Source organism: Rhinichthys klamathensis, unplaced genomic scaffold, assembly GCF_029890125.1.
Source record: "Rhinichthys klamathensis goyatoka isolate OS25496 unplaced genomic scaffold, OSU_Roscu_1.1 h1tg000272l_1, whole genome shotgun sequence".
Classification (NCBI taxonomy): domain Eukaryota; kingdom Metazoa; phylum Chordata; class Actinopteri; order Cypriniformes; family Leuciscidae; genus Rhinichthys; species Rhinichthys klamathensis.
Genome location: NW_026606792.1, coordinates 436,437 through 457,829, shown reverse-complemented (window position 1 = coordinate 457,829; position 21,393 = coordinate 436,437). Strand labels below are relative to the sequence as shown.

The 21,393-nt window shown below is 41.6% G+C and overlaps 2 protein-coding genes across 3 annotated transcripts in view; both read left to right on the top strand.

Annotated features, from left to right (window-relative positions):
• The window catches only part of LOC130102432 (gastrula zinc finger protein XlCGF8.2DB-like), a 221,028-nt gene that overhangs the window by 45,239 nt on the left and 154,396 nt on the right, over nucleotides 1-21,393 (top strand). The window lies entirely within an intron of this gene.
• LOC130102435 (gastrula zinc finger protein XlCGF57.1-like) lies at nucleotides 860-21,144 on the top strand. 2 transcript variants are annotated; one of them, XM_056268465.1, is made up of 3 exons: nucleotides 860-902; nucleotides 1,764-1,896; nucleotides 18,722-21,144. In XM_056268465.1, the coding sequence occupies exons 2-3, from the start codon at nucleotides 1,812-1,814 to the stop codon at nucleotides 20,038-20,040; spliced, it is 1,404 nt and encodes a 467-aa protein (XP_056124440.1). In that variant the 5' UTR covers nucleotides 860-902; nucleotides 1,764-1,811; the 3' UTR covers nucleotides 20,041-21,144. The 2 variants fall into 2 exon arrangements, with proteins under 2 accessions (XP_056124440.1, XP_056124439.1); XM_056268464.1 differs by having other exon boundaries at nucleotides 879-968.

Below are 21,393 nucleotides of genomic sequence, written 5' to 3'. Positions count from 1 at the left end.
AAATAGGAAAATGTTTGCGCTATTTTGTCACTTATTTGGATTCGTATGCTAGCTGCAACCATTTACATCCAGTCTTTGTGCTAAGCTAGGCTAGCGGTGGGTGCGTCAGATAGAGTTACAGCACGCACAGAGATGAAAAAGGTATGTATGGACTTATCTAACTCTGGGGGATAAGGTGAATAGGCTAAAGTCCCAAAAAGTCGGAGTGTTCCGCCAGTGTAGGCCTATATAATTTCGACTCGGACTCGAACACGGACTCGAGACTCGACTCGGACTTGAACTCAGGTAATGGTGACTCGACTTGGACTCGACTCGGACTCGACAGTTGGTGACTCGACTACAACACTGAGACAAACCGAAGTATAATAAGCTTCATCATCAATAAACAAGGCTTATCCATCAAGTTAAACCTTTATTAAGGCAAAAGAAATTGCAAAAAAAAGAAATTGACTGCTGACTTTATGAAATCATTGTAAATGCTTAACAGGATGGACATCTGTCACAGACAAAGATAATAATGTTGTTATCAGAAGATGTTTATTATAAAACACCAGAAAAGACGAACACAGGGAACCACAACGACCAGGTGACATGCAGAATAATGATTTTTTTATCTTCTACTTATTCTTGTGGAAGATGTGCACTTCAATGCTGACACAAATGAACTGTGCTTTAAGAACTCATTCAGTCTTTTTAACAATTAGTAATTCTTAATCTTTTTCATCACAGAATTGGACAACATGTATTAATATATTTTACCATGAATTCCCATGACATCTATTATATATATTTTTATGGACTATTGGACAGCAGATTGAACAAGACTTTTATTTTGGTCTGGTGATATGACATCATAAAGCTGCGCCGTGCTCCTGCAGCTGTTGTGATTAGACTGAAGAAAGGTTTGTGGTTTTGCGCATTTAAAGAGTTTAAATCGATAGACGTCAATTTGATAGTTTTTACAAGCGGTATGTGACCATGAATTATTGAACATAGTCTTTGTTATGCTTAATGTAACAATTTTGCGTTTTTTATGTGTAAAGCGTTTTCGAATGTGAGTTACAGAAAAGGTGCGTCTCAATTCGCGCACTATATCTTGTATCAGTTTCTCGTAAACACGAATTCGGGTTTTGGGAAAGTGGTCATGGAGAAACGGAGCTTTTCTAAACTCAATTGAATCTAATGCTTTGCCAAATGACTCACTGATTCGAAGCGCTTGAATCACCGCGTGCTAACAAATCCTGCCGCTCAAAACAGAGTAAAAATACAACGAAAACACAAATATGATGATTAACAATGACACATTTCATGAACAAGTCTTAAATGTTTTTATGACAACGTAATCTGTTAAATCTACAAATTATTAAATATGAAGTGTCTGTAATTTATTATATATTGTAGTGCTTGTTTTCAGTGATTTGTCTAATCAGTTGATTTAAGTCAGAAATGAAAATTCTGTCAGTATTTACTCACCCTCATGTTGTTCCAACCTCGTAAGACCTTTGATCATCTTCGGAACACGAATTAAGATATTTTTGATTAAATCTGAGAGCTGGTTCACCATAGGCTTCTTCAGGGATTGAAACTTGACAGCCCCGGAAAGTTATTAAAGAAATAATAATCTTTATCCCTTTATCTCTCTCTCTGACTGACTCCCTCACCAGTGCACTGAACTAGAGCTGATTGAGACACACATTTTTACTGTGCATTTATTTTTCTCTCTGTTAATTATTCTCATCTTCAACAATTTTTCAAACACATAGGAAAACTCCTGGAGAAACATATGAGATCCACATCACACTATTATAAAGATGGCGTTTATTAAAGAGGAGAGTGAAGACATAAAGATTGAAGAAGTGTTCAGCGTGAAACATGAAGATACTGAGGAACAAACAGGTTAGTTTCATTCGGCCCTATTTAAATGATCTACAGAAATAAAAAATTTTATCCTGGTTTTCGCCTGGAAGGCTCTATAGAAATCTGGCACCCTATTGAACGAAGTTAAACTGAGAGTGCTGTCGTTCACTGACACCAGAATGACCGAGTTCACAGTAACGTTCATCAGGCAAAGTACGTTCAGTTCACATTCGCCCAAAATATGAACGGGTTCATGAACTATCATTCAATGAACACGTTCAGGCACAACACTGACCACAGCCCCATCAAGTGCCTTTCACTAAACCTAAGACTGAAACCAAAAACAGTAATATTAATGATAATATTAACATTTAATGATAGGTGGCCATTATTACAATAAAACACTTAAAACAGTCAAGTTTGTTGGTGAAAAAATATTTATATTTGTCAAATCATGAGAGTAGTTACAATTATTATTTTGATGTATTGGCATCCACATTATTTTAAACCCTAAACAAAATAATTTCAAAGTTTGTGGGCTGGAGCCGATGTGTGTGCTGCCCACAAACACAAAATAGCTTTGGCCGCTACGATTAGTGCTGCATCTTCCAGAGCTGACTCAAACGCAGCAGCCATCTTGTCAGAAGACACAGGCGTGACGTGAACAGTCTCTGGCTGGGCAAGCGTGACGTGAACAGTCTCTGGCGCGGCAGACGTGACGTGAACAGTCACTGGCGCGGCAGACGTGACGTGAACAGTCACTGGCGCGGCAGACGTGACGTGAAGAAGCTCAGGCTGGGCAGGACTGATGTTAAGAAGCTCAGGCTGAGGGGATACTGTGGGCTTGTGAGCCTCCTCATCTGCAAAGCCCACAGTAAAGGACAAGATGTTCAATAAAAGGGCAAAGTCCATATACTGAGCGGAGGCAGACCCAGGGGCGGGATGAAGGACTAGACCCATGGAGCGGAAGAGGGCCTGGAGACTGAGGTGGAGCAGGCTGAGCAGGGGTCCAGGGCGGATCCGACGCTTCAGGGGTAGAGGCAGGCATCTTATCCGAAAACACAGGCGTGGAGTCGACCATCTTGTCTGAAGACGCAGTCGCAGGTGTAGAGGCAGCCATCTTGTCCGAAGACACAGACATAGACACAGGTGTAGAGTCGGCCATCTTGTCCGAAGACACAGACGTAGATACAGGCGTAGAGTCGGCCATCTTGTCCGAAGACACAGACGTAGATACAGGCGTAGAGTCGCCCATCTTGTCCGAAGACACAGGCACAGGTTCAGATTCAGGAACAGGCTTAGACTGAGAAACAGGCGGCCTGGCGGCGGCCATCTTGTCTGAGAGCTCAGGGGGGCGTGCCGGCGGCCATCTTGGCCGGAGACGAACTCTCCGAAAAGAGCGTCAAATTCGCATCTAGTTGGACGCTCAAACATTTTGAATCCATTCGCGCGTCCAAAGCAAAATTGACACGTGTAAAAAGCAAAAAATTGACGCGCGTCTGGGGCGAAATCCGCTTCTTGTGGGAGGGTGCGAGTGCTAGGCGGTTGTCTGTTTGCAAGATGGCTGATGTTGATTGAGCATTCATCAAGAGTTACCGCTCTGTATTTGCTCTGGAGAGCAGAACAGCGGTGTAGGGGTCACCGCCGTCCACAGAGCCGGCGGCAGGCGAGCGCTGATGAAGGGGCGTCTGAAATATCGAGAGGGGGCGTTCACATTAACGCACGTCACCACTTTTTGCCAGGGTCAATATTCTCCCCACCACTTTTTAAAACATCTTCGCGGCACGGATGTAATCACCTAATCACGAATTCTTAAACTGTTCCCTCGATAATAAATCATCTCTCTGTATGGTTCCAGAGACATGGCTCTTCTCATTCAGCACTGCGGGAAAAATATAATTTCCAGGTTCTAATTTGGCCTTAGTAAAACCAGTAAAATCGATTTTTTTCAATATTAATTTGTGAATATTTTAAATTTTTAATAAAGGGGCAAAAAGTCGGAGGGTGCATTTGACGTCGCTTTTGAATCAGGGTAGCCTTCGTCGAGCCGCAATGAGGCAACCGGCCTTCGAATACGCAAATTTACACGGAGCCAAGACTATCAAACTTTTCAACAAATACATTATTTGAAATATTTCAAATATCCGTGTACTTTTTCGTCCATTCGTTTTTCTTTTTTTTCAGGGAAAAAAATGTATATTTCGCCCCTGGGTCATGTAATTTATTTTACACAAGCACAACATTTTCTTGTTGTTGTGAGTTGAGACAAATAAAAGTAGTTGCTAGGGGTGTAACGGTACATGTAATCGTATTGAACCGTTTCGGTACGAGGCTTCCGGTTCGGTACGCATACAAACTGAACGATTCCTTGGACCATTTTTCCTGCCGACAAAATCCGCGCTGGCGCGACGGCCACACCGTTGCGCAAGATCAAATGGCAAACGTAATGAAAGCGGAACGAAACTGCGCTACTCATTATATTATGCTTCACGGACCATTTATCGGTTTGGACCAGCAACATCTGTGCAGCGCGAGCCGATCTTGATCCAGTCCTTCCAGAAAAACGCAGAGTTTTTTGTGATTGTTGCGGGCAAAAATCCTTGATTACGCGGCCCGTTTTCTTAAAAAATGCGATGGAATATGCAGGATATTTATGCAATTTTTTGCGATGAAATTGCGGGAACTTGCAAAAATTGTGGGAACTTGCAAAAACTGGTTTGATGAAAAAGAGAAAAAAAAGTGATTCCCCCAACACCCTGTTCTCACTAGGCTACTACCTTAATTTAAAGAGTCCTTTCTTATTACGTCCTATGATAAGCAAGCATATACCAGTCCTTCCAGAAAAACGCAGAGTTTTTTTGTGATTGTTGCGGGCAAAAATCCTTGATTACGTGGCCCGTTTTCTTTAAAAATGCGATGGAATATGCGGGATATTTATGCAATTTTTTGCGATGAAATTGCGGGAACTTGCAAAAATTGCGGGAACTTGCAAAAACTGCGGTTTGATGAAAAAGAGGGAAAAAAAGTGATCCCCCCAACACCCTGTTCTCCCTAGGCTACTACCTTAATGTAAAGAGTCCTTTCTTATTACTTCCTATGATAAGCAAACATACTACATCACAGAAAGTTCTGGAAATATTTAATTTCTCATCTTGTTTTATTTCACACTGTATCGAGTGGATATAAGGTGTGGCCCCTTTAAGAGCTGCGCGCTCCCTGTCTAACTGTCTGCAGTATTATATTGTATGTGCCATGCGCCTCGAACACCCCATGTGTGCGGGTAATTTCTCTTTGATGCTACTTCTTTTATCTTATTTTGTTTATTAAGTAACGACGTGGACGGTAGAACGTGTGACAGACAGTTACGAGTTCGATTTGGGAATAAAGTGCGAGTTGTGAGATGCCAATCGCCTCCGTGAGTCTGTCTGGCCTCTGCAATAACTCCAGCTGTGAGCTATCCCTATTTTTCTTCCCGACACAACGCGTTACAAGACCTTAATAAACACATCAAACTTACAAAACATTGATGAGTCAAACAAGTTCTGTAGCTTTACTAGAGGAATATGCTACAACTTCTGTAAAAATGAATAAATGAAATATTTAAAAATAAAGTGTGCTCCTGATTTACAGCTTTTCGATGATGTTCACGTCGCGTAATCACGTCACTTCATAACGTTCCCATGGCAACAGGGGGAAACGGCTGCTCTCGTGTGAAGCAAACGCAACATTTTTCAACTTTCTGCTAAGATATATGTGACTTTTTTGCGACGAAAATGCGGGAATTATGAAATCATGCAAGCCCCGCATATTTTGCGCGGAAATCAGCAATTTATGCTGCGAAATTGCAGAGTATTTGAAAAAATGCGGCCCCGCATAAATATGCGGACTTTGGCTGATTATGCATTGAATTCAGCGATCGCATAATCGCGTTTTTCTGGAGGGACTGTTGATCAAGCGACACACTGTTACTACACCGCGCTAAGAGATCCAGTGAAGAAAACATTTGAATTCGCCACTGAAGTAATAACATCGCTGCGAGATCTAGTGAGAAGCATTCAAATGTCTCCGTTATTAACCGTAGATCTCTTTTAGATCAAACAGCGCTGACGTGGACACCAGGAGAAACATTGTGCCGTGAATGAACTAGTTATAGACTTTAAGTCCACAGATCAGATCAGCAACATTCACCATGGATTTACTGTAGTAACACTAACTGTAACCATGGAAGTTTGGCCTGAATAGTGAAATGCTTTCAAGTACTTCACACATCTTTTTCCAGCACTTCAAAACTCAAATATTATATAAATATTATATATAGACCTATATTTAAATGTTATTTTTAATGTGATGACCAAAACATTATTTGTTCATCCTTCAAAGATTACCCCCATTTATAAACCTGAACGTTTCAAGATGTAGGAAAACTCAAACTTATTTAAAAATATTTTTTCTTTTAATAAATAGGAAATTTCTCTGGCATTTCTTTCTTTTTGCTGTATCGAAAATGTACCGAACCGTGACACCATCGTATCGAACCGAACCGTGAATTTTGTGAACCGTTACACCCCTAGTAGTTGCACATGATGTATTATTCTTTTCTGTATGACCAGTAATTATAGAGTAGCCTATTTTAAGTTGTTTCCACTGTTGATAGTAAAATGCAAGTGTTCGCGCCCGCGCCTCCGTGCCATGCAGTGCGCGCTCACACTCCCACATACGATATGCTCAAAATCTTGTGTTTATTTGTGATAATCTTAGTCCTGTATTATTATTGTCTAACCTGTATTATGACTGACATTTGACGAATTGCTTTGTTCCTTTTTTGGATAAAATCGCCTCCTAAATATGTAAAACCTAAATGTAGGCTAATAATAATAATATTATTATCATTTGCGTTTATAACTATAAATGAGTTCACTGAAGACAGTAATATGTTAATCATAAAATAATTTATGAATGATTTATTTTTATATAACCTAACCTTGTGTTTGTGTTAGGCCAATATTTCTTTTTTATATGTGAAGTCTTTTTTTGCTTATTCTATTATACTGAGCTGTTTCCTTCTAAAAAAATGGACTTTAAAGATACACAAGTATAGCCTAAATGTCGTTTTTTAGAAAATTCAAGAAATTATCCATTTAAAAAAATAAGTTTAAACATAATGAAATGCATCCCGCACCTAAACGGGTGGTCTGGTTGGCACAGACTGGGGGAGAGGACACACACCCGTGAGTACAGTTTACAAACCCGTGGGAACGGATTGCGAAAGCGTGGGCTCGGTTTATGCATTTGTGGGTACAGATTGCAAAAAACTGAAGGCACGCTTTACAAATCTGAGAGCGCGGATTAGGAACTCGTGGGTCCGCTTTATTAATCCGTGAGCACGATTTGTTAAGCCGAGTGAACAGTTTAAGAATTCGTGAGTACGGTTTATAAACTGAGCGGACGGATTGCAAAACCGTTGCCAGGGATTTATTTATTTATTTTTCACAGGTGACTTCCCCGGCTCCGTACTACTCCACTATGCAATATGCAACCTTCAAATTCTGGTAGTATTCATTTCCTTCTCTGTGGGCCTCGAGTGAGTTCACGTAGTGTAACAGCTAGGGCTGTTTTCGACTAAGGATTTTCATAGTCGAATCTGATTCGTTAGATTTTGCCGTAGTCGACTGATAGTCGAACCTTTTTTCTTTTTTTTTTCTTTTTTTAGATAGCAGCTAGACGTTCGGTTGAATAACTGTTCGTCTGTTATAGGACAACTCGCTCTACGTTTATTTAAAATGAACAGCAAGACAACTAGAAGTGAATGTGCTTTCCATTAAATGAATCCTTAACAAAAAAAAAACGTTGCAATGAACGTGCTTTGTTTTAAATAAATCACAGACAGTAAACAAAACCTTAACAAAAAAACTTTGCAATGAACTTTGCAATTTAGACGCGCAAACTGTGAGCCGGTGCGGTGAGACGTAGCCTACATGCTCGAGGAGATTCGGCTTGAAGTCGTTCATCCTCGGATGCGGCGTCGCGCGCGCTGTTACAAAAAAAGCTGTGCACATGCACACAGCCAAGCGAAATAGGGTCTTGCCGGTCTTCCGCATCTAACGCGTCGTTTTTTCCATGCGCACCTTCGCGCTCGTGCAGACGCGTCGAGTATAAACAAGGCTTTACTCCGTGTCAGCGCGCGCTCTGATCGGTAAAGGTGCACAGACCTCTCCCGAATCATCTCCAGCACTCAGCCTCCGACGCACCACTAACTCCGCCTCCGTTTCCCTCGTAAGATGAAATTAGTATTTAAACATTCTCTATGATAAAAAAATGTTTGTAAAAAATATTTGAATAGCACGGTTTTGGCGGTTATAGAGTTCTAATGACGGTGTTCAACTATAACCGTCGGTCTCACTGTTATATAATAACCGTCACACCCCTATTGGTTACATAACACTTCCCTACTATTTGACTATGAGGTTCACAGTCGAATCAGACCTCTCCGAATCGAATCGTCGAATCCTCGACTATTAGAAGTCAGCCCTAGTAACAGCGCAGCGCTTCTGTGTTGTATGTCACACTCATCACACACATGACCAGCGTCGGCCAATAGTGAGCCTACGTGTGACGTACAACACAGAAGCGTTTTTTTTTTTTTTGCCGCACAAAAAGTATTCTCGTCGCTTGATTAACTTAAGATTGAGCCACTGTAGTCACTTGGACTATTTTAATGATGTCTTTAATAACTTTTCGAGGCCGGCAAGTTTCAGTCCCTTAGAAGCCTATGGAGGAGTGATCCAGCTCTCAGATTTAATCACAAATATCTTAATTTGTGTTCCGAAGATGAACGAAGGTCTTACGGGGTTGAACAACATGAGGGTGAGTAATTACTGACAGAATTTACATTTTTGGGGGAACTAACCCTTTAAAGTGTAAATTGCAGGTTAACCACCACAACCAATTAATGTGTAAATTAAAGTGCTCAATGTGTATATATGTAAAAATTTCTGTCTTAAAATGCGTTAAAATAACATATTTATTGGGGTTTCTTCAAAGGTAGCATGTTTTTTACCGTAACTGGGTGATGACGTCATAAGAGGGAGCGCGGGCGGTAATGCACTTACTCTGTGTGTGCCGGTGGAGGGAGAATAAAGCGATTCGCGGGACTCCCGCAAACTAGAAATATCTATGAATAAAACATAAAAACGAATACATTTTTATTCATCTGTTGCAGAAAAGCAATAAGAACAACTGAAACAAAATAGAAACGATTTACAGGCAGAGTTTCTATTTCTAACATGTCTGCAGCGTTGAGCGATGGAGCCAATCACAGACAGACATACGTGTTGATTTCTTGAACGCAATAATGGCCAATCAGAAGCATTTACTATGGACTTCCCTCACCACTCAAAACTGACTTTTTGTTCAGTGCTGAATTCTGTATGCTGGCAAATCCTCCAATTATAACAAACATAGTGTATATATTATGTAAGCTTCATTGATAATAACAGAGATGTGTGAGATCGCGATGAACTGCTTTTTAGGAATTATTATGGGAGCGCACTTTGCGCGCAGTCATGCCAGACCATGCACGCAGGAGCTGCTTGCTTTTATGTTATAACAATGGTTTGTGTGTTAATGCTTTATAACAAATAATTGATCAGGAGCATGTATGCTGATGTGTATGGCGGCGACACGTAGGCTAACTTGAAAGTATTTGGAGGTACAGAAAAAAAGTCTTTTTGCGGGCGGGAGCGGGACAAAACAATGTAGCGGGCGGGAGAAAGTAATATAGAAAGTAGTTGAGAACGTCAGTTATAACGACCCACGTATTAAAAAATAGTCGGGTTTAAACCAGGCTCGGGCTCATAATTACAGTTAATGTGTCGGGCAGGGCCGGACCGGGCTCGGACACAGCGGGCTCGGGTAGGGTCTTGCTTGATTTTGTTGGGCCCGATCTAAGCTCTACCTCGGGTAAGTTATGCTAACACTTACAGGCATGAATCAGCCGTTTGTCCTTGGAGAACTTGTGGAGCCTCTCCCCCGTTTTTGATGTATTCGTACATCCCGCACAAACACAATAGTTAACCATTTTTGCTAGCTAGGTCTCCAAGATAACGTAACTCCAGGCCTGGAGCATAGACAGTAGAAGCTTGGAGTCCCTTTTATGACGTCCCTTTTATTCCTCCCTAGTGGAAGGGAGGGGGCGTGCTTAAAACCACTGTAAAACGCACCAACTTTTCATAATATATTCAGCATTTTGGTATAAAAAACCTTAAAAAAACAATGGTGGGCGGTTCTTATCCTTATGTTTAGTAAGCACATTGCATTATCTTCGTGAAAAATTGTACCTGCAATTTACACTTTAAGGTGAAAACTGCAGATAACTTCCACTTCCACACGTCACTCAAAAGTGCTTCGCAGTTACTCCCCTCCCACACAGATCACATGCTAATTTACGGTAAGAAACTGTAATTTTAGAAAACGGTCCGGTGCTGTAATTTTTTGCAGTGCAGTTTCACTTGTATAAAAATTAACCCCAAGAAATGACCCACATGCTCAGCCCAGCTTTTGAGTTTCCCGATTCCGGTGATTAATTTGAGCGGGATTTTTGTGTTCCGCCATTTGTTTTTAAACTATCCAAGATCAGCAAGTGCATTACATGGTGACAGTGTGTGTGCGCATTCGAGACAGAGCGAGCGTGGGCTTATGCAGATTTATTTAGCCAGATGTATTTATGCAAATTGAAAATTTGGCCGATATATTAAAGCCGATAAATAATTAATTTTTTCGTTCAGCTGACACACTTCAGATTAGGGTTAAACAATATATCATTAATTGGAAAGTTTAACCAACATAGCGTAAAAGTTTATCATTTGCACGTGTTTTTAAAAGATAAATTGTTTTAATTATGGTAATTAATTATTTTTCATTTGTTCTGTGAAGACTGTTATTTTACATTCAATTTCTGTACCTGAACACTCTTAGATTTAAAGCAGCACTAAGTAGGAATTCCGTTTTTGTCATACAGCGACCCCTAGAGTCGCTGTGGAGTACTTGTACTGTCGTGAATAGCACTCACGCAGAGATGGCTCTGCACTCACGGCCGGATCCCCTCCCCCTGTACACTGGTACCTGTTCAGTAGGATGGAAGCTGTAACGAGTGGAAATAAGGTGTGGCCCCTTTAAGAGCTGCCGCCCTGTTTAACTGTCGGCAGTCTATATTGTATGTGCGCCTCGAACACCACATGTATGCGGCGCCGGGTTATTTCTGTTTGATGCTCATTTTATCAGAATTTTTATTCGATTTTTTTTGCCGTAAAGCAATTCCTTACATCGCGAGACCTGATATCACACGATACCTCCTGATGCTGCGGCCGGCAGCTCAAAGTTGCAAGTGTGATTTTTCCGCTCACATGCGATAGGGGGGTGCGAAACGACCACCATTCAACCCGAAAAGAGTAATATAACCATTCCAATGACTCCGAAGCTGATCGAAAAAACATGCATAGTTCACCTTTAACTGAAAAACATAAAGCACTGATTATTTCAATTGTATCTTTCTTTTATTGTATTTATCTATGCTTATAAATTGTTAATTATTTTCTATGCAGATTCAATTCCCTACAAAATCACCCCAATTAATATAAAATTATTAATTATTTTCAAATAGAGCTATTCAAATGATCTGGTGCAATTGTTTTTATATCGCAATATATAGCAGAAAAACAAAATATCGCAATGTAACTTTTTTCTAATATAGTGCAGCCTTACTTCAGATGTGCGTACGATATGATGGTTTTAAATTGCTTGAAATATGATTGGAATCACTTTGAAAAGAAAAGTAAAGTGCAACATGTGCAGCACAAATCTGTCATATAGGCTTCATAACATCATAATGTGAACACGACTTTAAAAGGATGTTGTGAATTCTTTGCTCGAAGAATCGAATTTTTAGCATTACTTATCACGTTGCAGGCTCCTGATTCTAGCCCAGAGCCTGGTGAAGATAAATCAGGTTAAGCATAGTGTTCCAGATGAATGCGTCGCTCCCTAAAACTGGTTGGAAGATCAATGCACTCTCACAAGGCCTCCCTGTTAGATCAGCCCTACAGCTGGAGGCGCTCCCCTTATTAGGGTCCCCTTTTTAGAGTTCCCAGCCTCCACAATGCTTTAAAGGACTGTGTAGATCTAGAATTTAGTAGAGTTACTGCCCTCATTTGCAGTGGTTTAAAAAGCGCTATACTGAGTTCTGCTCTTCAGGATGCCCTTCTTGATGATCCGGTCTGCGAGTGACTACTGCCACTATTGCAATTCTCCCTATAATGTGCATCCACTAGTGAGGCAGATAATGTGAGAGACTCTGTTTAGGAAACTGACAAGTTGTTGGCAAGATAGGTCAGTAAATTAGACCAGGTCAGCCTCTCTGGTGGCATGTGGGGTTGACTTTGTCCTCCTCAGAAAGTGACTGGACGGGACTCCTCTCGGACCCCCTGGCCATATTCCCTTAAAGGAACCACTTCCATGGAACCTGTTGGTTCCAAGCCTTTGAGCGGCCGTGGTTAGCCTTCATTGGAGGCCTCTTTGAGGCTTATAGCTTGGGCAATGGCCGTAGAGAATACTGTCACTGACAGTTCTCAGGGAACATAGGTAACAGTCGTTACCTGAGGCATTTTTGATTCAGAAATGATTCACCAGCAGCCATATCGACAAAATTGACATTTTGGCATAAATGTGTGTTATTGTTCGTTCAAGCGCGAAAGAGAACTGACCAGCAAAAAATTGTAGCGCGCTGTCTATGTGCTCGATACTGGCACGAGTCTTTCTGTGCGTCGTGAGTGTGTGCATCAGGACATTCACAGACAGCGGTATAGCTACTCATTTATAACTTTCACTGTGTATTTTTAGTGTGTGCAAGCGACGTTCCTGGACGTGGCTGTGTCTATTGACACAGGCAGGCTCTCTGTGTCCTGCTTCTCTGTGGTGATGATGGCGTGCGTTTAAAAAATCATAAACTAATTTGAAGGGGGGGGGGGGGGGGGGGGGGGGTTGGAGGGGGACAAGAACGGTAAAAAGTGGGGGAGACATGTCCACATAGGAAATTATGCCTGTGCACAGTAGCGATAACGTTAAGCGCACCGGAATAAAACATAATATTCAGAAGTAAACAGTGTAGCTGACTTACAGATTCAGTTAACATCCACAAATGAATTACCGTGATGATTCAGGAACCAGGCTACACAGTGACACCTCTCTTACCCCTTTTCCACCAAGGCAGAGCTGGTGCTGGTTTGGAACCAGAGCCTAGTTTCAATTCGGTTCTTTGTTTTTCCACACGCAAAGCACCAGCTCCGAACCAGGAAAAGTGGTTCTTAAGTAGCACCAAATCATTGCTGGTCTAGAACAGAGCCAAGTAAGAACACCTTGCGTCAGCGGCTGGGGGCGGGGTTACCGTGACCAACAAGACGAATAGAAACTTGTGACCGCCATTTTTAAATAGCAGCTAGTCGAGCTAATAGCAGCTTGATTATAATATCCGTCTATGTAAGTTACGGCGAGCTGCACGAACGCGTTGGATTCCGATGTATTTTTGCAAACCCATGAGCATCCAGAGTAACGCAACGTCCGTTATTGTTGATGGCTTGTTCGAGATGCATCGGAGCGGCGCGGACCGATCGGAGCTGCGGGAGTGTTTGGAGATCATATGACTCCTTGTGCTTTTGGATCGCTTTCGCAGTGCTTTGATGTCATGCGGCGATCGATCTGCGAGAAGCCCATGCATCTCGAACAAGCCTGGCGTGTTTGGCGCTACCGCACTAGCGTTGCTGGGCAACATGAGACGTATGCAGTGACGTAAGATCTGGCTCATGTTGTGGCTCTCTAGCCGGTGGAAAGGCAAACCGGTTCTTAGTAAGCTTGTCAGTCGAACCAACTCCGAACCAGCTCTGGCTCTGGCTCTGAACCAGCACCCGGTTCTTGTTGGTGGAAAAGGGGTATCTGTGTCTGGTCCTGTGCTGTGCTCTCTGTGTGCAGTGTGAGAGGGGAGTGGCCAGCCGCTAGAGCAGGGGTGTGGAACCTTTTTCCTATCAAGGGCCATTTACAATTTTTTAATATTCTTTAAGTGCCATTGTAATGAGGTTCAGTGTTTGGAAGGAAGAAGACAGGGTCGGCGTGACTGGGACTCGTACGTTTTATTGGAAACTCAAAACTATAAACAAAACAAAAGGTGCGCAGGCAGGGCATTCACCATAGCCTCGTTACAGCACAAAAACAGTCACACAATAACACTTTCCACAGCTTGGGCTCAACTCTTTCCACTAAATCAGCACAGACTCATTCCTCTTTTAGTCGGCCACTCATTCCACTTGCTGTCGGCCACTCATTCCACTTGCTGCTGACCACTTGGTGTCGGCCACTCATTCCACTTGCTGTCGGCCACGAAAAAAATTGTGATTGATATTTTTGCCATATCATTATAATAAAATATTGAACACATATCACTAACCTCTCTAGTGCGATGGTTGGAACTGCTTCTCTTTGGCAAGGCGTCTGATGTCACATGGTAGTGATGATGATGCTACTCGCAGCTGGTTTTCCAAGCTTGAGTCAGTCAGTCTTGAGCGGAATCGAGTCTTTGCAAGAGTCAGTTTTGAAAAGAACTGCTCACAGCAGTAAGTCGTCCCAAACAGAGATGCAAATTTCAGTGCATGTTTCCTCAGAATGGGAAAACCATCAGAATGTACATACAGTTTATAGAACTCGAGCAGAGGGAGGTTGTTGTACTTAGCTTTGAGCTCGTCATTGCTTTGAAGCTCAATAATTTCAAGTTGTAGGTTGTCAGGTACATCAGATGGTTCCACATTAAATGGCGTAGCAAATATCTTCAGTTCCTTTTGTTTACTTTTCATGTCCTGAAATCTCGCACCAAATGCCTGAAGCAGTTTTCAGGTTCTCTGGAACAGTTTTACTTTGTCTGGTGCTAGCAGCTCCGCAGCAGCAACAAGGCACTCTTTCACAAACTCTCCTTCTGAATGAGGTTTCAGTTTCTTAGCAATTAACTCACTCACCACAAAACTTGCATGAGTAACATTGTCTCTGTCAGAATGCGGTCTTGTGAAAACTGCTTGTTGGGCAACCAAACTCCGCAGAAGAGTGTGAACTTTATTCAAACGCATATGTCCTTGCAACTCATCGAGTTTAGAATGTTTTGAGCTGTAATGACGTTCGAGATTTACCTTTTTCATCATTGCAAGTGCATCCCCACAAACTAGGCAGACTGGCTTGCCTTTCACTTCAAAAAAAAAAAATCATTTGTCCATTTTTCTTGAAAAGCACGACATTCTGAATCTACCTTTCTTTTTTTGACAGTCGCCATGATGCATATCAGCGATGACAACCACTACGTGTCTGTTGCGTTCATTCTGACTGTGACCCGGACACAGCCGCATCAAACTTTTTTGCGGGCCGGACGTTCCCCACCCCTGCGCTAGAGCGTCAAAAGCCAATGTGTGCTGCTTTTACCGAGATATTTAATGATATCTTTTGCATTTCTGATCCAAACAACGTCAAACTTGGCACTGTAATTAATCGTGCCCGTAGCAAGACACCTGTCACGTTTGAAATCTATCAGACTAATGGTTCAAAAGATATGCGAATAAAAGACACACCGATAGACGTTCCTGTAATTATAGATAGATATCTTTTTTCACAGATTAAATGTTGGACTCGTTGGAATCAGGCTTTAATAACAGCACAAACCGTGTGCATTTCTCTGAGATTTTTTGTGAGTGGCACTTTCCTTTACACTATTGGAGATGTGGAGAATGTGGAGAACATTCGCAAAGTTTACCTAGCGTTCAAGCAGTTTTTATGGGTTTTGTGGTATTTCCAATCCACATAAGACTCAAGGTTGTAAAAAGCAGAATTTTTTTTGCCAACGCAGGTAGGCTACATTATAATTTTTAATGAAGATGCAATCATGACCATGCCAATAAGTATGACTCAGGCTTCCCTAATGTGATTGGTGCCATAGACTGCACACACATCCCCATCAAGGCCCCAATTAAGGGGATTTTGTGAACCAAAAGTTTGAATGTTCTTTTTTGGGGTAGGGAAATGTCTTTCTTACTGTACAGTAATACTAAGAGCCTGTAGTCAAAATCAGGAGTTGCGTTGGACTTCTTCTGCTATTGTGACACACTCCTGATGTTGTCCTTTGATTCTGTTCTGGTTGAGAGAATCCCCTCTCTCCTGAATGAGCACATGGTTGGTTGTGGGTCAAGGCCTGCTGCCCTGGGGCCTAGTGTGGCCATGCAGGACAGCTATGCGAACGTACCGTGAAGGCTAAGAGAGGGAGGAGCTTGTGTAGAGGCCATTTAAAGTCTGAGAAAGGTCCCACCTCTCAGGGTTGTCTCGACCAATAAGAAGGGGGGAATTTCCAAGCGGGAAATTCCTCTGTTGGGAGGATTTATGGCTCTGTCTCAGGTGTGGTTAGACATAGGCCTTGCTGTTTGTGTCCATTTATACTTGGATAGATGTATCAAACACACACTGCATTCTGTGAGAAGGGGATGTACACTAAAGTGTGAGTAATTAAATGAGGATTGATTAGATAGGAGACACGACACAGGTGAGGTTACATTGACCGTTGGTTCTATCATAAGATACATAGTATCAAAGACAATAGTATCAAGAGACACTACATAAGACAGTAAATCATTCACACAGTGTCCTGAGGTGCATGTTCATTTACAGATAACTTCGTCAATAAATGAATGCAGGAAAGTCTGTTTTAAGGGCTGTGGGTCTTTCCTATGGCCTTTGCTTTTTCCACGTGACCACATTTTTAACAGCAATAAAACCAACTTATCTGATCGTAGTCATGGTAACCAAGACCCTTCTTGTCCTTGTTGGGGGGATGGGACCATAGATCCCAGAGTGAGTTTTAAAGATTACTTGTTAAATTTAACAAATAATTGTATGATTTGTCTCAGTCATTACATCATTTAAAATTGTCTGCTACTCTTTGCTAGCCCTCTCTCCTGGCTTTTGCACACTTTGAGGTGTTCCCTGACGTTTTAGTTAAAGGGGTGGTAAAACACGTTTTTTCGAAGGCTTGATTGTGTTTGTGGGGTGCACTGTAACGTGTTCATGCTTCGTTTTTTTAAAAATTGCATTATTTTTCATATATTTTACCTTTATTCTACACTGATCAGTCCCTCCTTGTAAAACAGTCTGATGGTTTCTGGGTTCTATGAAGCCAGTCCCTCAAAAATACGCAATGGGCTCAGATTGGTTCGCAGTGTGTTGTGATTCTCTAACCGCCTAGTGCATGTTTTCCGGAAACGTCACGCCCCTTAACTTTACCGGTAGTTTGTGCTTTGGTGTATTATAAACAATGGCGTCAATAAAACCAATCGGACCCATAGAATGTTAGTGAAGATGATCGAGCAGAACCTGTTCAAGAACGACTGTTAAACGACGTTTCAGAAAGGTCGAAATCGTTCAAACAAATTATACTACAGTCCTCAAAGGGATTTTTTTGAGTAACGACTGCAGATCTATAGTGATCGTTACTGACTGTATGGCACCGTTACTTTTGTATTTTTAGAACGGTTGTAGCCAAATATCTGTCGCCAGAACTATTAACCCAAAACGAACACTAAACATTGGCTTTACTACAGTAGCCAAATCAAACATAGAACCATGTTTAGCATGCCTGTAGATAAACAAGCATATAGATAAACAATACATAAAAGCTCTAATTTACACTAATTTCAAGTTCGCTGTTGAGATTAAAAAAAAATTTGTAACGTTTGGTGTTTGTCGGATAACGTTAAGTATGATTGAGCATTTAACAAACTGGTTTGCAGAGCCAAACAGCGTTGTCATTTGTTTACTTCCTTTCTACAACGTACAATTAACAATACGAACTATTACAGGAAAACACATCGACGAAAAATAAGTCATACTTACAGGTTGTGGCCCGTAAACAACAGCTTCTGTTCTTAAAGTTGGATCTGCTCCATCTTTCAGCACAATCCGTTGTGCGAATCCTGCATTGAACTCGTGAAGATTGTGGAAGCTTTCCTCCGTAAAATGTGCAGCACAGAGAGCGAGATTTGGGGAATAATTATGAGGGACCGAGTTAAAAATAAGTTTTAACCATTGATCCCTAACTCCCCCGACCCTAGGTTAGGCTGAACAAAGTGGACCTGCAATCCGGATGAAAACAACAGTGTTTCGACGGCATTGTGGCAACAACTACAGCCTACTATACCACAACAACTCTTCTCCAAAGCAAAAATGGCCTCGCCCCCCTTATTCAGTATTCTCGAGGGGTTTATGTAAATATTGGGGTTGGTGATGTCAGCAACCCTGGAGGAATGTCGTGTAGTCCCTACCGGCCGTTTGCTGTAGTCCTTAGAAATCGATTTCTTTAAAAGCAAATATCTCCCTTGGCTTTGAACTTTGAACAAGAATTCTTTCAAACACATCAGATGTCGAGTTTCATCTGGTTTTGCACAATTGAATGAGCTGGAGTTTTGGAAATTGCATTTGTTCTTGTTTTGCCTCCAGTGCCTTGCATGTAGGGGTTTATTGGTTGAAGTGCCTGACAAGCTGCCCAGCTGTAATCATAACCCGATGCACAAACACATTAAAACTGTCATTAACCACTAGCTTAAGTATATGTGCAAAACTGGCTACTGAGTCGCATTGTACCCATCCGGGAGAGTTTGCTGCCACAATGTTTGTGAATTATCGTAAACGCATGCAAACACTTTCCCAGTTAGTCATCAATTAGTTAAGCTGTGAGGTTGTCAGCTGTGTGTTGCCATTTAAACTGGTGTTAACTTGTATTTGTCTCTTTTCACTTTAGACCTGAGGCCACTGAAAGAGGAGAGTCAAGAATTGAATAATATGCAAGATGAACATCATGATTTCAAGACTGAAGAGAAATCAATCATGAAACTTCACACTGGAGAAAAGCCTTATACTTGCTCTCATTGTGGAAAGAGTTTCAATGAAAAACTAAACCTTAATGTCCACATGAGAATTCACACTGGAGAAAAGCCTTTCACCTGCCAACAGTGTGGACAGAGTTTCAATCAAAAACAAAACCTTAATGTCCACATGAGAATTCACACTGGAGAGAGTCCTTTCACCTGCCAACAGTGTGGACAGAGTTTCAATCAAAAACAAAACCTTAATGTCCACATGAGAATTCACACTGGAGAAAAGCCTTATTCTTGCTCTCATTGTGGACAGAGTTTTGCACATAAAAGCACCCTTGATTCCCACATAAGAATTCACACCGGAGAAAAACCTTATACTTGCTCTCATTGTGAACAGAGTTTTGCAAATAAAATCACACTTAAAGTCCACATGAGAATTCACACTGGAGAGAGTCCTTTCACCTGTCAACAATGTGGACAGAGTTTCAATCAAAAAACAAACCTTAATGTCCACATGAGAGTTCACACTGGAGAGAGTCCTTTTACCTGTCAACAGTGTGGAAGGAGTTTTGCTCAAAAACAAACCCTTAAAGACCACATGAGACTTCACACTGGAGAAAAGCCTTTTACTTGCTCTCATTGTGGACAAAGTTTTGCACATAAAGGCACCCTTAATTCCCACATGAGAATTCACACTGGAGAAAAGCCTTATACTTGCTCTCATTGTGGACAAAGTTTTGCACATAAAAACACCCTTAATTCCCACATGAGAACTCACACTGGAGAAAAGCCTTATACTTGCTGTCATTGTGAACAGAGTTTTGCATATAAAATCACACTTAAAGTCCACATGAGAATTCACACTGGAGGAAAGCCTTATACTTGCTCTCATTGTGGACAGAGTTTTGCACACAGTAGCACGCTTAATTCCCACATAAGAATTCACACTGGAGAGAAACCGTTTATTGGAATAAAAAAAACGTTCACATGTGATCAGTGTGGAAAGAGTTTCACACGTAAAGGAACCCTTAATTGCCACATGAAGATTCACTCAGGAGAAAAGAGTTTTATATGTCATTGTGGAAAGAGTTTCAGTCGTAAAAATAGCCTCAACACTCACATGGGACTTCACACTGGAGAGAAACGTTTCATCTGTAAACTGTGTGGCAAGAGTTTTTCAAAAAAGGGATATCTTAAGGCTCACACCAGTGTTTGCACAGGAGAGAAGCGGTTCAAGTGTTGAAAATTCTGTCTTACTGTGAAATGGCACAATGTAACTGAATGTTTATACATCAAATTACAAAAACTAAATGAAATAGGCACATTACACCACATTATTTGCTTCATTTTTAGTGAGAGAATCCATTGGTAATGTCTTCAATCTGGACTTGAATATGGCTACTGTTGGGGCTCATCTGGTGACGTGGAAGTTTGTTAGAGCTGCAGGTGCCTCACCACTGATCCTGCCTCACTGCTAATTGCGTGACGGGGACTTCTTCCAGATAGTGTTTACCCATTGCAAAATGTGTCCGGAGAGCAGAGAGATGAGATAAATGCCATGTTTGCTCGAATCTTGTGACAGGGATGCAGAAGCTTGTTCTTCATGTGATTCAATTTTATCCCACTTTATAACACTGTATCCCATCGTGGGACCAAGAACACTATTGTCAAGATTACACTCTCCTGACGCTCCCAGCTATACGTCACTCACACTTACCAGAGTTCTCAAGCTCACCTATTCCCTTTTATCCCTTCATCACGGACACTATATCACCCCAGCACAGACACACAGTCAGCATCTGATCTCTCAATTGTATTACCCTGTAAAACTGTACGAGTAAGACAAAAGAAAGACTCTTCATGACCGATTTGAAACTTCCAGAGTATTTATCTAGATGTTCATGTTCATTAAGATCCGGGGAGTTGCCTGGTCACAGATCCAAAATGTCAATGTAATGAACACCGAGCCACTTCATTATGTGATGTGATTTGACATGAAGGACAAGTATGGTAGCCCATGCTCGGAATTTGTTCTCTGCCTTTAAACCATGCAAGTTAGTCCACACACATTAGGAGTAGTGAGTAGTGAACACACACACACCCAGCCCGGACACTCAGCCATTTGCTGTCCACGAGTGCCCCAATTATCACTCTTGCCTTGACATGGTGGTCCATCATCCTGGAAAATGCAAGGATCATCATCAAATTGCTCCTGGGCAGAATCGACCCTTCGAAGGGAGTTTTATTTACAGGCAATCTGACCAATAATGATCCGCCGATCATTCCGCCAATTTTGTCCAACAAAGCAGGAGAGTTAGTAGATTAACGTTGGAGGATTTGAACTTAATGACCTGCCTTCGGTCTGCATGGGCATAAATATTGTTATGTATGCTGATGACACAGTTTTATATACCCATGGGAGAAGTGCAACAGACGTAGCCTAAAAGTTATCAAGTGTTATGAGCAAGGTCAGTGACTGGCTATATGACTCATGCCTCACATTATATGTTGGGAAAACTGTATCTATGTTATTCACAAACCGGTCTAAACTTAATACTTATCCGGAAATTTTAGTAAGTGGCCAATATATAAAACA

Excerpts from the sequence above, each read along its gene's own strand:
- LOC130102435 (XM_056268465.1), top strand. The coding sequence starts at position 1,812 with ATGGCGTTTATTAAAGAGGAGAGTGAAGACATAAAGATTGAAGAAGTG. Across the intron at positions 1,897-18,721 it reads AGATACTGAGGAACAAACAG|ACCTGAGGCCACTGAAAGAG; the intron begins GTTAGTTTCATT and ends TTTTCACTTTAG.